Here is a 16181-nt window from a genome sequence, read left to right as displayed (position 1 = left end):
GCCCCTATATACAAGGCAGCCTAGTGGTTAGAGCATTGGACTAGTAACCGAAATGTTGCAAGTTCAAATCCCCGAGCTGACAAGGTACAAAAATCTGTCGTTCTGCCCCTGAACAGGCAGTTAACTCACTGTTCCTAGGCCGTCATTGAAAATAAGAATTTGTTCTTAACTGACTTGCCTAGTAAAATAAAGGTTAAAAAAAAAAAAAAAATAATAATAATAATCCATGCTTTGGTTTTATTTCCCTGATACCATTTCTGAATGCTAACCTTTTAGCCTTCTTAGCACAAATCCCATTGAAGTCATGGTACCGATATTAGCATTATTCGCGCAATCCCCCGAAAGTATCGACATTGATTGTGAAGCTTAACAAAGTCACATAGATTACTTGAATACAATGTGTGAAAAATGCTAATATCAGTACCATGACTTGAATGGGATTTGTGCCACAAATGCTAAATCGTTGGAAAGAGTGCCAGGGAAACTAAACCAAAGCATGGGTTGCTGCCAAACCTTGTCCAAAGACTGCTTACAGCGCAAGGATACAAATATGTCATTTCGGGTGAACTATCCATGTAAGACTGTACAGTACAGTTTAGTCTGCCATGTCTTGAGTCAGCAGCAGAAGAGGTGTCGGCATACATCCTCCTGCCCACCGGCAGCTGGTGGGCACAAAAGGCCAGAGACGTGAGTGCTGAGTTGATGGTCTGGAAAATTGCAATAAAACCTGCAGGTATTATCCCAAGTTGTATCTTACTCTTACACGGACAGAATTAAATTAAACTGTAAGTGTTGGTTGTGCTCTCCCTGTTCTTATGACAAATACAGGCTGTCTGCAACCTAATAGTTTTCTTATTGGATTTGTTCTACTGTTGTTGGTTAAGACAATTCTGACAATACCTCAATTGGTTTGTCGGTTTGTAATAGGCCTTAGTATAATTGAATTGTCTACAAGTTTACTCAATACAGGTCTGTGGCATAATGCACAATTATTGTTGGAACAAATCCATAACCTTTTAGTTTGTTTATGTTGGAAATCAATGAATGTTGTTGAAGGAAGGTTTTGTATATTAGATCTACAGTTTCAGACGATTATATTTTCATTGTACCAACTGAGCAAACTGTCCGAAGTGCTTTCATACCGCAGTTCCCAATAACTCCACTTTGGATATGACTTTAGCTCTAAAAGCTCTATCCATTAAGGCTACTGTTTCCATCAGTGCACACTGTAATTCCAAGCCATTCTCCATGGCTTATCATCTTTTTTAAAGGGCCATCCAGAATGGAGTTTGTGCTTTGTAATGAGATTTCTTGCCTCCTGGAAAGGTGAGAATCGTACTAGGTCATCAGCCTGTTGAAGGACTCGATCCACTGAAGAACAATTGAGTGTGGTATTGGGAATTTACAAGAGATGCCAGAGCAGTAAGTCATTTCAAGTTTTACAAAGCATCACACTGTCAGGAATACCAAATAGCCTGTTGTAGAATAGAACATTTGTGTCATTCTAATTCTGGAGGTCTGGACTTACATAGTTGGCCTCAACCCCTGGCCCTCAAAGCTCTTAATTAGCCCAATCATTCACTATTTAAGCAAATGTTCTGCCTTCAAAATGACCAAATACACTACACTTAAGCTAGATTTATGACGGAGGTGGATGTATGAAATGCTAATATATGTGGCTAATTGGCTATTTAGAGTAATTAGCTGGGGGAGATGGAAACAGGCATGCAAAAGGGCGAGCACAGTTTCACCCTCATTTGGGTGGGCAAGTGGAGCTGTTTTTAGCAACTTAAAAAGTGCTCTCCCAGCAGATATGCATTTGAAATAGATTCCGCACAAATGGTCAACATTTACATATATTAGAGTTCATCCTGACGAAAGGATAACTGTTGCTCTTTAGGATTCCCCCTGTGGGGAAGAGTTGTGTAATGCTGCATTTACACAGGCAGCGCAATTCTGATCTTGTTCCACTAATTGGTCTTTTGACCAATCAGATCAGCTCATTGCCAACAATTGGGCAAAAGATCAGCATTGGGCTGCCTGTGTAAACACAGCCTTACTTCCTTCTACCAGCACTTCATACAGATGCAAGATCTTAATTTGATCCCCCAGTTGCAGGAGAACGAAAATGTCAAACTTGTAGTGTATTTGAGGATTAAAAAGGCTTCTGAAGATTCTAATTGCCACTTAGAAATTTCAGACTTGTTTTTCCCTTACGAAAAATGTATCAACCCCTACAAAAATATAGATGAATTATAATGCACATAATAATCCACATTTCCTGTTACTGCAGTATTATGTTCCTGCTGTAGAAAACTGACTCAAATGAAGATCCTACATCTTTATGCATTGGTTGACCTTTTTCCCTTGCTGCTGTCCATCGTGCTGAAGTTGTTAGCTGGTTTGTAGTGCACTGTCCATACATAGTGCAAGCGTGTCATTCCACCACAACCACCATCCCCCAACACCACCACAGGATATACTGTATGTGACAACACTGAAAAGCAATCTAGCAAAACATTAAGAAAACTGGTATAGTTCTTGCTACACCTCCTTTTCTGCCTCTGCTGTAGAAGGTCATGATGTCTGTAGAATGTCTGAAGAGCATGTTCAGTGCACAAACTGTGGAAATTGTGTGCATCTCCACATACAGTACTTTATCATTACGTATTTCCTTTGTTCGTTTTCGTCACGTTTTTGATCACTGCGGTGACATACATTCGCCTCCATTGAGATAAATACCATTGTGAAAGCCTTTCCTGACTGAATTTATGAGGTGATTCCAATTGTCATGGGGAAAGAAAAGGACTGTGTCTGAAAAACAATTCAATGCACAGAGCTGCGGCACAATACCCCTCACTTATCAGGGAAGTAAAGTTAGATAAAAACTCATTAGTGTGCAGTGCCTTGCAGCTGTCTGTGCAAGTCCCTTCTTCTGAAGAGGCCTGGCATGTCCACAAAGTATGCCATTGATGCCACAAAGGAAGCAAGCACATTTTCAAACAAACAGGATTGGGGGCTAGAGAGAACATTCCATTCAATTCCAGGTAATATTCCTTTTAGTAATTAATGCATGACTTTAATATCATTGGATATAGCTGAAGCATGCATCCACCTCCTCCCTTTCTCTCCAAAGCAATTCAGTACCTCAGTAAGCACAATGTTTTCCTTCCCCAAGAGAAGCAGTTCTATTTCAGCTCAATTGATTCTCCACTTCTGGTCGCCCATCTTTACCTTTTTCATTCTTTCCCAGCAAGAAGCGCATGCATTTTCAATGACATGAAATAAAGGGCAGTCATTGGGAGGGATCAGGGGACTGGGGCACCTTCACCATCCGACACAGAAAGACGGAGCAAGATATAAAGACGAACCGCAGAGACGAGGGGTGGGGTGAGGGGGGTGAGGCCTTGGACACAGACATGAGAGGGAGATAACATGACTATATATAGCAGGACAGATATGACCAGATTAATCTGAGAATCCAGTCTCGCTGTGTCCTTCTGACCAATACAGTCTGTCTAATACAATTTGCAAATGTGTTTTCCTCCGGGAGAGACAGAGACCGAGAGAGAGAGAAAGAGATATACAGAGAGAGAGAGACAGTGAGAGACATAGAGAGAGAGAGACAGAGAGACAGTGAGAGACAGAGACAGTGAGAGAGAGAGAAAGAGTGAGATATCAAATTCAAGTTTATTTGTCACGTGCGCCGAATACAACAGGTGTAGACCTTACAGTGAAATGCTTACTTACAGGCTCTAACCAATAGTGCAAAAAAGGTATTAGGTGTCTGAGAGCCGTTAGATAGGATACAGTCTGACAGCTTTACATACAGTATACCTCATTGGGAGACAGTTGCACTAGTTACTGTATCTGTTTCATCCACAAGGCTTATGGGAGAATCTGTCATGTCTTTGCCTTGAAGCCCTGGCTCGCCGCTGCGGAGGAGAGACCGCCAGAGGCTCCACATATGAGAGCAGAAGCCTGTCTCGCAATCACAGACTTGAATTCAGTGCATTGAAACACTCCCTTCAAGGTAACATGAGCTCTCAGCTCCCGAAGCACCCTCGTGTGCCCCCTCCTATGAAACAGTATTACTAGTTGGCCTCACAGTTACGCTGTGTTATGTCAGTTGTCAAATGGTAAACATTGGGTCTATGTATTGCCCTAATATGATTATTGTAAGCACTTTGAAGGCACACAACTTACAACGAAGATCAAATAGCATCTACACTTTGAGTTAAACATCCTTTGAAATAAGCATCTTTCCTCAACGCTGACTGCTTATGGAGAATACAGTAGCTCTCTCAAATAAAATCCACCAATAATATATTCAATGCAAAAAGTGTAGCTATGTAAGTGTTTGAAAGTGCCCTGAGCAAGCAAAACAGTGGAAATTTACAACAACTGAATGTACGACCATTGAATCAGGGCTTCATTAGTTATTCACAGGGGATGACAAGAAAATCCATCATTACCCTGTATGCAGCAAGGCCCCAATGGGAACAAGTAGACTGGGGAATGGCTGCCTGGGCTGCCTGGGATCCACTGGGAGAGGAGCTTGGCTCTGATGCCCTGGGTGTTCTGGCCTACTTCCCTCAGGGCTACACTACCATTGGACCATAGAGATTGCTGCCAATGGGGAAAGAGTCTAGGGCTGCAAATAGACCTATAGGCTCTTCTGAGGACGAACATGCCATGCTGCCCTAACTGCCTTAAGCTCATTTGCAGTATGTGACACGTTTTACAAGCATTTCGCTACACCAGCAATAACATCTGCTAAACACGTGTATGTGACAAATAATAGCATTTTATTTTATTTAGGTGAAACTAATGCATACACATGGATTCCAACGTTTGTTGTTCATTTCCCACCATCTCCAAGCTGTTTCATCCACGAGGCTTATGGGAGATTCTGTCATGTCTTTGCCAGTTAGCACTGTAGGATAAGCATATAGGCACCAGGGTGGCATTAAAGCACTCGGAGACACTAAACCTGAATGTATGATGAGAGGTTTGTTTATGCAAAAGGTAGTTACCTAAATCACTAACATGCATATGCAACAGCGGGTTACTCTAACGAGGCGAACTAGCAGGGTTGTAATTTATGCTGTGGACCGCAGTAGCGGTGGTGGAATTGATGCGGAGCCCACTGGAGTGAGTCACAGCGGACAAACAAACCCCTCTATGCATTATTAATGAGAGGAAGTCTTTTCAGGTTTAACTTCAACTTCCATTTAACACCTAAAGGGATCCTGCAACAACACCATGCTAAGAGAGAGCTGAGGACGGGTCAGAATGGCTCTCAGACACTGCCAGCCGGTATTTACGATAAAGGTCAGAGAATGAGGGGACAATGATAGGAGACAATTTTCTCTTTTAAAGTTTTGCCTCGCCAGATATTTCCCAAAGCCATACTTCTCATATTCATTTCATGGAACATTTGGTTTGGGTTTCCAAACAGGAACCTTCTTTCTTTCCGAGGGTTTAAAAAGTGATTACATTTGAATGCCCTTTGGTAAGTGCACTTTTGTGGTAGGTGGTTTTGTAGTGGTAGCCTTTGGCATTTCCTTGCAGAGCGTTCCACACAGTGCATGGAGATGCACAATGTACTTCCTTGTTCTATGTCTAGGTTAGCAGGTGACAGAGTGACTCCACCCACTTTACCATGCCCATGATATAGTGGGAAATAGGTATACTAAACTAAATGTCAGATGCCATCCATGTACTCAAAAAAGGTCGTCTTAATGTGTTTTTGATTCAAATCTGGGCCACATGCATTTTTCAGCCAACGGGCACAGTCCTCTTCAGTGTGAACAGAATCCTCCAGTTTCAACGGACAGACATTAAAAGAGTGCTCCACATAAAGTGTGGCCGTCAGTGGTGCCTGGTGGGAGGAGCTATAGGAGGACGGGCTCATTGTAATGCCTGGAATTGAATCAATGTAACGGTTCCCACGTTTAATGTGTTTGATACAGTTCCACTACTGTATATAGATAGCCTCGCTACTTTTATTTTTCACTGTCTTTTTACTGTTGTTTTTATTTCTTTACCTATCTATTGTTCACCTAATACCTATTTTTTACTTAAAAATAGCACTGTTGGTTAGGGCCTGTAAGTAAGCATTTCACTGTAAGGTCTACACCTGCTATATTCGGCACATGCGACAAATAAACTTTGATTTGATCTATTCCATTCCAGTCTTTACAATGAGCCCATCCTCCTATAGCTCCTCCTACCAGCCTCCTCTGGTGACCATGTCATACAGCAGTGGAACTCAATGATGTGAGGCCTTATAGAAACCTTAATTGAACCCTGTAAGAAATGATATGAAGCCTTATAGAAACCTGTCAAACCCCACCATCCACCTAACATTTTATGTTGAGCAGCTCACAGCATATTACTGCCTAAAGACATCCCCAAGCTCAATGAAAACTAAGTCAATTATTGTAACACTGCTTCAAAGTCCCCCACAAAACACATACCCAAAATGGAGGATCTTTATTATGTGTGGGGACAGACTGTGTATGGGAATGGTGAGGGTGCAGAAATATGAGAAGGGGAGACAACCCAGTTTGCTACTGTGCTGTATTAGTGTGCTTCCTAATTTAGTATTCAAATGTATCGGGTTTACGATTCACACATAACACAGGCACGAGTAGACAAAGCTGGGCTTTAGATTTATGTGTAATCTCTCCCTCAGGGCTCATACAAATCCAAGCAAAACAAACAGTCCCTCAGTAGGTTACTTCAGCACTGCTCCCTCCGATCCAATGGTACACATTTGCTGTCAGAACTCATCCATCGCCACAGTATGCTTTCCCCCCACACAAGGCAGCGCTACGAAGGGCTCCACTCTTTTTGTTTTAGTTCGGCTTAAACATCTCAATTGAAATGGGAAAATGCATATTACTTGTAGAAGTAGCTTGACTTGGTTACAGCAGTGATTTGAATGAAAGGTGCTAAGCATATAATGAATCATTGCACGGATATCACAAATGTTCTTTTCAAGGTAGAGCATATTGAGAAGATGAAAACACTGGAAGGTTTCCACTGACTGATGACTGTGTCAGTACTACATAGTGATTAATCTTAGCCTCAACAACCCTGTTTCTGTCCCAATCAGCACTTATGTGCAAACATGCTGACCAGTGTAGTCCTGAATAGGTTTATGTTGAACAATGGACATACTTCCTCTATTATCAGTGATTCCCATTAGAATCAAGCCAGCATCATGTACACTGTGCGGTAAGAGGATACTAAACAATGGAAATTGTATTCATATTGTCCTTTAGTTTGTAGAATGTGGACAGTTTTGTTTTTGAATATGAACAGTTCAGTATTGTGCCCTAGAGATCATGGTATGGCTGTTAGTTATTTTGACTTCCTGAAAACATATGCTCACTTCCTCATTTATGATAGCAATGCTAGATGGCAACACAACATTTGTTTAGGCCTAATTGGAGCGTGGTGGGCAGACCACACAAAAGGTCAACAGACTGCTGGAATGACCTTAGGTCCACGGTTCCAATTTAAGGTGTATTCCCTCTGCAATAAACTGTCACAATTATCCTGTTGTAGCAACATGATTGTCCCCTTTATGTAAAGGCCTATGTCCTCTACCACCTAGGGACACCTTTCTTCTCACCCTCTGTGGCCTCCCACAAGGCAACGCATCTACTGGCCTGTGTCAGCAGATGCATCAGAGGGCTAAGAGAGGCCAGTGATGAGGGCGCACACCACATACCTCTGGGTTTAAAGTATTCAACTGCTATCCTCTATGATTAACCTATCCATCACTTGAGTTTCCAGCCCATTTTCATGGTCAATCACTCCCACACCATTCACAACGAATTAATGGCTGTAATAACACAGTCACCGGATCTAGAAGAGTTGAACATTTGACGTTACTTAAGGGAAGTCCACAAGTGCCATTTCTCGAACAGTGACTTGCATTTCTAATATATTGTATTAGATTGGATTCAAATTTGATTTGCTTTCTTTAAAAAAAAAAGGGTCGTTATCTACAGCAGGAATCCTTCCAGGTCTTAATATGAATCATATGTATAATATGAAAAAGAAATTACTTCTCCTCATTAACATAATTTTCATAATTGAAACATCTCTCATTGTCTTTGTTAAATTATGAATATACACAAATCCCTCTCTGTCTTTGCAGGTTGGAGGTTGGTTATCTTCTTGATTCTCATTGTTCTTAGACATATTCAAGTGTGACAGCAGTAAGCATGGCAGACGAGGTACCGGGTGTTGTTCTGTACAGCAGCCTACACATCTATGTGAGGTCTAAACAAATATCTCCCTCTGAGATGTCTGGGCTGCTTTAAGTGGACCGGAGAAGAGAACGTGTAATTCATCACTCTGAGCCGAGACCCCTGCCTTGGTGGAGAGCGTTTCTTCTGTGGCTATGTTTGCCATCATATTGAATTTTAACAATGAAAAATGAATAACTGACTGAGTCCAATCTGATTTGAAAGCTAGTTAAGTGGCTCAGGTTTGGATAAAAAAGCAATACTATGTGCCACTGACAATGAAGTATACAGTAGCCCTTGGGTCAGCAAGATGTATTGACTACACATTAGTGAATGCAGATGAAATGTTTCCCCTCTCACTCAGAAATGTCTGGCATGCAGTAAATACGTTTCATTCCTCCATAGGCATTTTGCAGCCTCAGTTCTTATTATCAAAAAGGAGAACAAATACTTTTATGTTTGGCATGCAGTCATAACATATAAATCAATATCGTAATTGGCACGTGCAATAGCCTATCCCATATATTTTTTTGAAATTTCAGCACAAAGAAATCCGTTAAGAAATGGAAAAAGCATCATGATTTAGTATGGTGGGAGTATCAAAGTTATAAGGTAGTTCTTTGAATGGAACTAGTGTATGCAATTCATAGTCCAAACACAAGACTATTGTTCCAGGAAGATGTGAAGTGTCTCCGTGTTCCTCGCTGGCCGCGTGTGTTCCTCGCTGAAGACGTGTTCCTCGCTGGCCACTGCTGCTGATTATGACCACGGCTGTGCTGGTCGACCGTGGTGCAAGTTAATACCTAAGACTATTACGAGAATGACTCATATACTTAAACATTTGACTTTCCTTCCTCTCGGCACCTCCCATGGTGAGGTCACCTGCTGTTTATGACTAATAATTCATTAATACCTCTCCATAAAACCAGGATCTATAGGCTACACACCCAGCTCCAAGGTTTTCTCCTGCAGCTATCAACTTTGTTCGGAAACCTTGGGCTGTTGACCAAATTGATTGGGTCCAATTATGTAACCAGACCCAATGGAACACTGCAATTTCCCGGGGGAGCTATCTGACAGGGTCAAATTGACAATGAACAGTTTGCTATTTTTGGTTCACGGTTTGTATCCTCAGTAGTTACCGTAAGATGTTTAAGAGACACATTGCACTGAAAGCCATTAAGTTCTATTTCTGTTGTCAAATTAAAACATATTTAAGGTTCTTGAGAAGACATTTCCATATGGTGCAGAGTAATTCATGAATTGAATGCTGCATCTAAACATTCGTTGGACTCGTGTTTGACAGTCCACAGGTTAATGGTGTGAAAATAGGGACCCTGCTTTCCCCAACCTGTCAAGTGGTAATTGGCCAAAGGTTTCCGTTAATAGCAATATGCCACAGGGAATGCAAAGCACCTCTGAAATGGTGTACAAAATAATTGGATGGCAATGAAAGAGGAAGCATACACATTAATCCTATTTTGCCTTTAAAATTATATTTGCTATTTTTACTTAACGTGTAAAACAAAAATGTGTCTTGATTATTTGGATCCATTTGTGCAGTATACGTGACAGATGATTATAAAATACAGATTGGATAACATGTTATTTGACTGCTACAAATGGTCTATAGAGTAGAAATATCATTCTACTTGTGCAGCATGGCATGTGTTCTGAATATTTCTGGCCCAAAAATATATACTTTTTAAATGTAGTGGTGTAAATGTGGTTATATTCAAATTGCAAACCTCACATTCAAGAGGTTATTGATTCACCTAACGTGTGCCTGCTTCTCGTTTCTTCACAGGGAGTTCCTCTGAGCCCATGACCCAGCAAGAAAGACAGAGGAAGAAACAATAGGATGAGACCGATCAACGATGTTATCCCTGGGGAAATAAGCACAAGACAATCTGAGGTGGTGAAATACTGAATCTCAGCGAACCATCTCTAAAACGTCACTCCAGGTTAAAGCCATTGGATGGATGCTGGTCTAAATGCACATGCCCAACGTCTTTTTGTAAATGGCTGGAACATTGGGACCGAATTATCCTTCCCTGGACAGAAGGCCAATATATTGATTGTCCTCGCTGAGGAGAACACTTGAAAGTCCAGCTAGATTACAAAGAGTTCAGTTCAGCATCTTTAGAAACCACAGTGGTGTTCCCGTCTTAGAGCTTTTGGGCCCTGCCCATGACATCAAGAGGAGCACCAATGGCCTGCGGTGGAGCTATGGTAATGAGTGCCTTTTTCTGGTCTGTGGCCATAGTATATTTGACCCATATAGGCAGAGTCAATGGGGACTGCTGGCTCATCGAAGGCGAGAAGGGTTTTGTGTGGCTGGCCATCTGCAGCCAAAACCAGCCTCCATACGAGGCAATCCCCACGCATATCAACAGCACCATTGTGGACCTTCGGCTCAATGAAAACAAGATCAAAAGTGTCCATTTCTCTGCCCTCAGCCGCTTCGCCAACCTGACCTACCTAAACCTGACCAAGAATGAGATCAACTACATAGATGACGGGGCCTTTTCTGCCCAGTTCAACTTACAGGTCCTTCAGTTAGGCTTCAACAAACTCCGCAACCTTACTGAGGGCATCCTCAGGGGTTTGGGCAAGCTGCAGTACCTCTACCTCCAGGCCAATCTGATTGAGACTGTGACACCCAATGCCTTTTTGGAGTGCTATAGCCTGGAAAACATCGACCTCTCCATGAACCGTATCCAGCAGCTAGATGGGTCCACGTTTACCAGCCTGACTAAACTGACTACCTGTGAGCTTTACACCAACCCTTTCAACTGTTCCTGTGAACTACTTGGCTTTGTGAAGTGGCTCTCTGCATTCCCCAACAGGACAAATGAACGGATGGTCTGTGACTCCCCATCAGGTGTCTCTGGCTACAGTCTGCTCAGCCAGAACCCTAACATCCCAACTTTTCGGAATGCCCTCCATATGCTCTCCACTGTGTGTACAGATGACTATGTGACGCCGTACATACCTGTGCCTCCTGAGACCACCACACTCCCACCAGACTACACTCCCTGTGGGCTGGAGGACTGTCCCTCCGGAACTGAGCCAGATGAGAGTATGAGTATCAACCCAACAGTGATTAATGTGGATGTAAAACCCAGTATGAAGCTGAAGCAAGTCTCTAAAACAAGCGCCACCATCACTGTTCAGATCCCCCATCCCTTCAAGAAGATGTACAGCCTGGTTCTCTACAATAACAGTTTTTTCACTGATATTCAAAACCTCAAAATTCAGAATGAGGACATTGAACTTAAAAACCTGAAACCCCATACCGAATACACATACTGTGTCGCTTCTATAAAGAATAATCTTAGATTCAATCATACTTGTCTGGCAGTCTCCACAGGACCCTGGAATGGGAAAGAGAGATCACAAAACCATGCAACAGCTACCCACTACATTATGACCATCCTAGGTTGTCTCTTTAGTATGGTGATTGTCCTAGGGGTGGTCTACTATTGCTTGCGTAAAAAACGTCAGCAAGATGAAAAGCACAAAAAGGCAGGCAGCCTGAAGAAAAGTATAATTGAACTCAAATATGGACAAGAGCTCGAAGGGGGAACCATTTCCAGGATGTCACAGAAGCAAATGATGGCTGGGGAGAGTATGTCCCGCATGCCATACCTACCATCTGGTAGTGAAATGGAGCAGTACAAACTGCAGGAGATAAGAGATGATATGCCTAAAATGGCCAAGGGAAGTTACATAGAGGTGCGAGGAACCGGGGACCACCATGAACGCAGAGAGTGTGAGATGTCCATGCCTGGGATGTCCATGCCTGGGAACAGCCAAGGGTCAGTGGCTGAGATTTCAACCATTGCAAAAGAGGTGGATAAGGTCAATCAGATCATTAACAACTGTATCGATGCTCTGAAATCAGAATCCACATCTTTTCAAGGGGTGAAATCAGGAGCTGTGTCCACCCAGGACCCCCAGCTGGTCCTGATATCAGAGCAGCCGCAGAGCAAGTCTGGCTTCCTGTCCCCAGTGTATAAGGACAGCTACCACCACTCGTTACAGAGGCACCACACCTCGGATGTCCCGCCAAAGCGGCCCAGCACTGCCACTGGAGGTCCAATGCGAAGCCCAAGGCCTTACCGCTCAGAGTCCAAGTACATAGAGAAGACCTCGCCAACGGGTGAGACCATCCTCACTGTAACGCCAGCCGCTGCCATCCTTAGGGCAGAGGCGGAGAAGATCAGGCAGTACAATGAGCACCGGCATTCCTATCCCGACAGCCACCAGCTGCAGATCGAGGAGCTGGAAGGGCCCGGAAGCCACAAGCCCTCCATCCTTGAGCCCCTAACTCGGCCCCGCCCCAGAGACATGGCGTACTCTCCGCTCTCACCTCAGTACCATAACCTCAGCTACTCCTCCAGTCCTGAGTATTACTGCAAACCACATCACACTATCTGGGAGCGCTTCAAACTCCGTGGCAAACGGCACAAAGACGAGGACGAGTACATGGCTGCAGGACATGCGCTACGTAAAAAAGTGCAGTTTGCCAAGGATGAAGACCTGCATGACATTTTAGACTACTGGAAAGGGGTATCTGCTCAACAGAAATCTTAATCTCTCCAAGTATTTTCTACTGGACCACAACTTTCAGAAATGACACAGAAAACTTATATGTGAAACTCACTATTGATTGGATGGATACGTCCATAGTGCGATCAACTACTTAAACGTATATATAGCAACATATTTTGACTGTGAGTAAAATAGGAAAAGAACCTTGGAAATGACCATCTTGGAAATGACCATCTTAAATTTGTCACATTATGTATGGAATTTATGGGAATAAACTGTAATCTAACGTTTCAAGAAGAAAACATATTGCAAATTAAGAATATACATATTATATGTTGCAATGGATTATAGGTATTTGGGTATCGCATGGCCAAGTCCTGTGACAGTGGATTTGCTGTTGTGTACTTTGAGAAAATTACTGTAACAAATATTGAAAAACATGTCTACTGAAACCTCAATATTTTTCTTGAAGGACTACTGAACGATCATACGAAAAAGAACATTTTTTTCTCCCCACATATATTTAATTCTACAATGGAACTACAATTGAACTATGTACTGATACAGTTTCTATATCTGCAATGTTCGCTGTTAATAAGATTTTAAAAATTATGTTTGATTCAGGTTTAGCCCATGGATTTCAAAGACAGCTACTTTATTTGTTTTCTAATGATTTCCTTGTCCTAACTGATAAACGTTACACTGGTCAGATAATTGGTATTATATTACCCAGACCACTTAACTTTCCCTTCTCCTATTTACAGCACTTTCACATAATACATTTTACAGGCCACTAAACAAACTGCACAATATTTAAAGGGTGGAATTTTCTAAATGTAATATTCCACATAAGACAGTTCATTGTATTATTCTGATGCTGATGGTCTGTCTTAGACATCGGCATGGTGAGCCATTAGTCATATCTTTAGAACCAAAGTAGAAAAAGCTGAAGTGTTTACATTTTCTTTCTGCATGGTCTAAGAAAGTGTTTCCCAACTCCGGTCCTCAAGTACCCCCAACAGCACACCTTTTAGTTGTAGCCCAAGCACAAAAACCCCTGATTCAACTTGTCAAGGGCTTGACGATTAATTAATTGATAAGTAGAATCAGGTGTGGTTGTCTGGGGCTACAACAAAAAGATGTACAGTTGGGGGTTGGGAAACACTGGTCTTAGATATGTGTGAACATAGTAAATCAGGTTCCATATACATTTAATTTGAATTTGTTCTACTGTGTTTCAAAGAGCCAAAACATTTTAAGAGTTACTTTTGTTGAAAGTGTAATTGACCATTCACCTTTATATTACCAATATTTTCCACAGAAGGCAACTTTAGTTTCCCACCTGTTGTTTATGCAGAATGCTGAGAATGCAGTTCACATTCTCTACTGGCATATCTGTCCTTATAGCCCGATGGATGAATGTACAATATAGATGATGACATCTGTATGTGGCAGCTTTTTAATTTGATTTCAGAGATTTTTTAAATGTGCTATTTACAACCATAATCTCCAGTTTCCGTTGTCTCTACTTGGTTTATCAATTCATATATTTCCCATAACTTATCATATTTTATATTTGTCTGCAATTCTCAGCCAACAAAGTAAAAAACAGCAAAGTTGTTGGTTTCACTGAAGGCTCTTGTTGAAGGATATTTTCCTATATTGTGTGGCTGTTATGACACTTTTGTAAATTAGACGTCACCAATCAGAGGTATATCAACATGCCTGGGTTAAATATGAAATAATATCCCATGAATGCCTGAACTAAACTTCTGCCGCTGGATTTGTAGATTATCTATACACTATTTTTGAGTGGATACAAGGGGTAACTTGGCTGTCTGAGTTCTTATTTCAACCGCCTTAAACTTCTGGGATATGTGTGCGACTGTAATTTTCTTTATTTTTCTTTCAGTGTTGATATTGTTGACAAGTCCTTATTTGATGTAATTTTTCTAAATGCATTTCAATTAGATTCCAAGAGCTGTCAGATTTATAGATAAATTAGCAAGTAAGCTACATGTTTTTATATTGCATATTGTAGCACTTCTGTGGCTCATAAAAGTTAGAATTGTTGGGAAACTGGTGGAAACAAACAAGAGCACAATAAAGTGTTTTCATTTCATTTCTTAATACTATGTTACCTGCTTTCAGACAAAGTACTGTGAAATAAAGGGAAGGGTGCACCCATCAGTATCTTCATTATGTTCTTTTCTTGTTTTTGAAATCTGAATCAAGAGATATGAATCCTGAATGTATGGAATCCTGAATGTATAGAATCCTGAATGTATGGAATCCTGAATGTATAGAATCCTGAATGTATAGAATCCTGAATGTATAGAATCCTGAATGTATAGAATCATGAATGTATGGAATCCTGAATGTATGGAATCCTGAATGTATAGAATCCTGAATGTATAGAATCCTGAATGTATAGAATCCTGAATGTATGAGAAAACGTATTTGTATCACACACATCATTATCATGTTTTTATGATAGGTTAGTGGTTCTACCAAACTATGAAATGTTCATAATATTTTGTAGTCCAAGAATTTCATCAACTTGCACCATTCTTCATGTATAGCTAAATATTCTAATGTCGGCTACCCTGTAATACACCTTTTCCATGGGAGTATTGGCAGTGTTTCCAATGCTCTGCTGGACATATCCAAGCAAGTGCTTATGAAGAAGTGACTGCATGCATTTATCTTGGGAGCTGAAGATATTTATTACGTTCACAAAATGCTGAGGGCTCGATTCAATACGTAGCGCTGAAGACCTACGCTGAAGTGCGATATACATTTCATTTAATGTTCCTTCGTTCATGGAGACTGCATTCACGGTAAACGCTACATGTCGTCTCAATCGGAAATTACCTTTACATTTCAATCGCACTACAGCGCTTATCTTCAGCTGCATGGATTGAATCGAGCCCTAGGACTGCCTCTCCTTTGAAAAACAAACATACATTTGTCTTGTCCCCAATGGTTGTCAGATATCTTAACCTTAAAAGTGCCAACTGTGGAACACTGAACTTAAAAACCTGAAACCCCATACTGACTGCACATACTGTGTCGCTTCTATAAGCAATGCTCTTAGAGTCAATCAAGGTGGTCTGATAATCTACACAGGACCATGGAATGGGTAAGGAAACCAATACGCTTCCAAAACATTCAAAGCAAAAGCAGGTTGGCATTTATTGTCATGAATCTTGCCCTGAAGAAAGAACTGAGCAATTTTCCGCTATATGGGCAAGCTGCTAAGTCAAAATAGCCTATATCATAAAAATTCATGAAAACAAAATATAAGGTTAGGCATTAGGGTTAGCAGTGTGGTTAAGGTTAGGGTAAGGTTTAAAA

General features: G+C 41.4%; 1 protein-coding gene across 1 annotated transcript; it reads left to right on the top strand.

Moving 5' to 3' along the window:
- Positions 1-10079: 10079 nt before the first annotated feature.
- LOC115104170 (protein ELFN1-like) lies at positions 10080-15004 on the top strand. The gene has a single exon (XM_029625421.2). The coding sequence runs from the start codon at positions 10458-10460 to the stop codon at positions 12864-12866; it is 2409 nt and encodes an 802-aa protein (XP_029481281.1). The 5' UTR covers positions 10080-10457; the 3' UTR covers positions 12867-15004.
- The last annotated feature ends 1177 nt before the right edge of the window (positions 15005-16181 follow it).

This window comes from Oncorhynchus nerka, linkage group LG26 (genome assembly GCF_034236695.1).
Source record: "Oncorhynchus nerka isolate Pitt River linkage group LG26, Oner_Uvic_2.0, whole genome shotgun sequence".
NCBI classification, from domain to species: domain Eukaryota; kingdom Metazoa; phylum Chordata; class Actinopteri; order Salmoniformes; family Salmonidae; genus Oncorhynchus; species Oncorhynchus nerka.
The sequence above is the reverse complement of the archived record's forward strand: the minus strand, read 5'-3'. Positions and strand labels throughout refer to the sequence as shown.

What these genes read in the sequence shown, in the direction of transcription:
- LOC115104170 (XM_029625421.2), top strand. Translation starts at nt 10,458, where the DNA reads ATGACATCAAGAGGAGCACCAATGGCCTGCGGTGGAGCTATGGTAATG.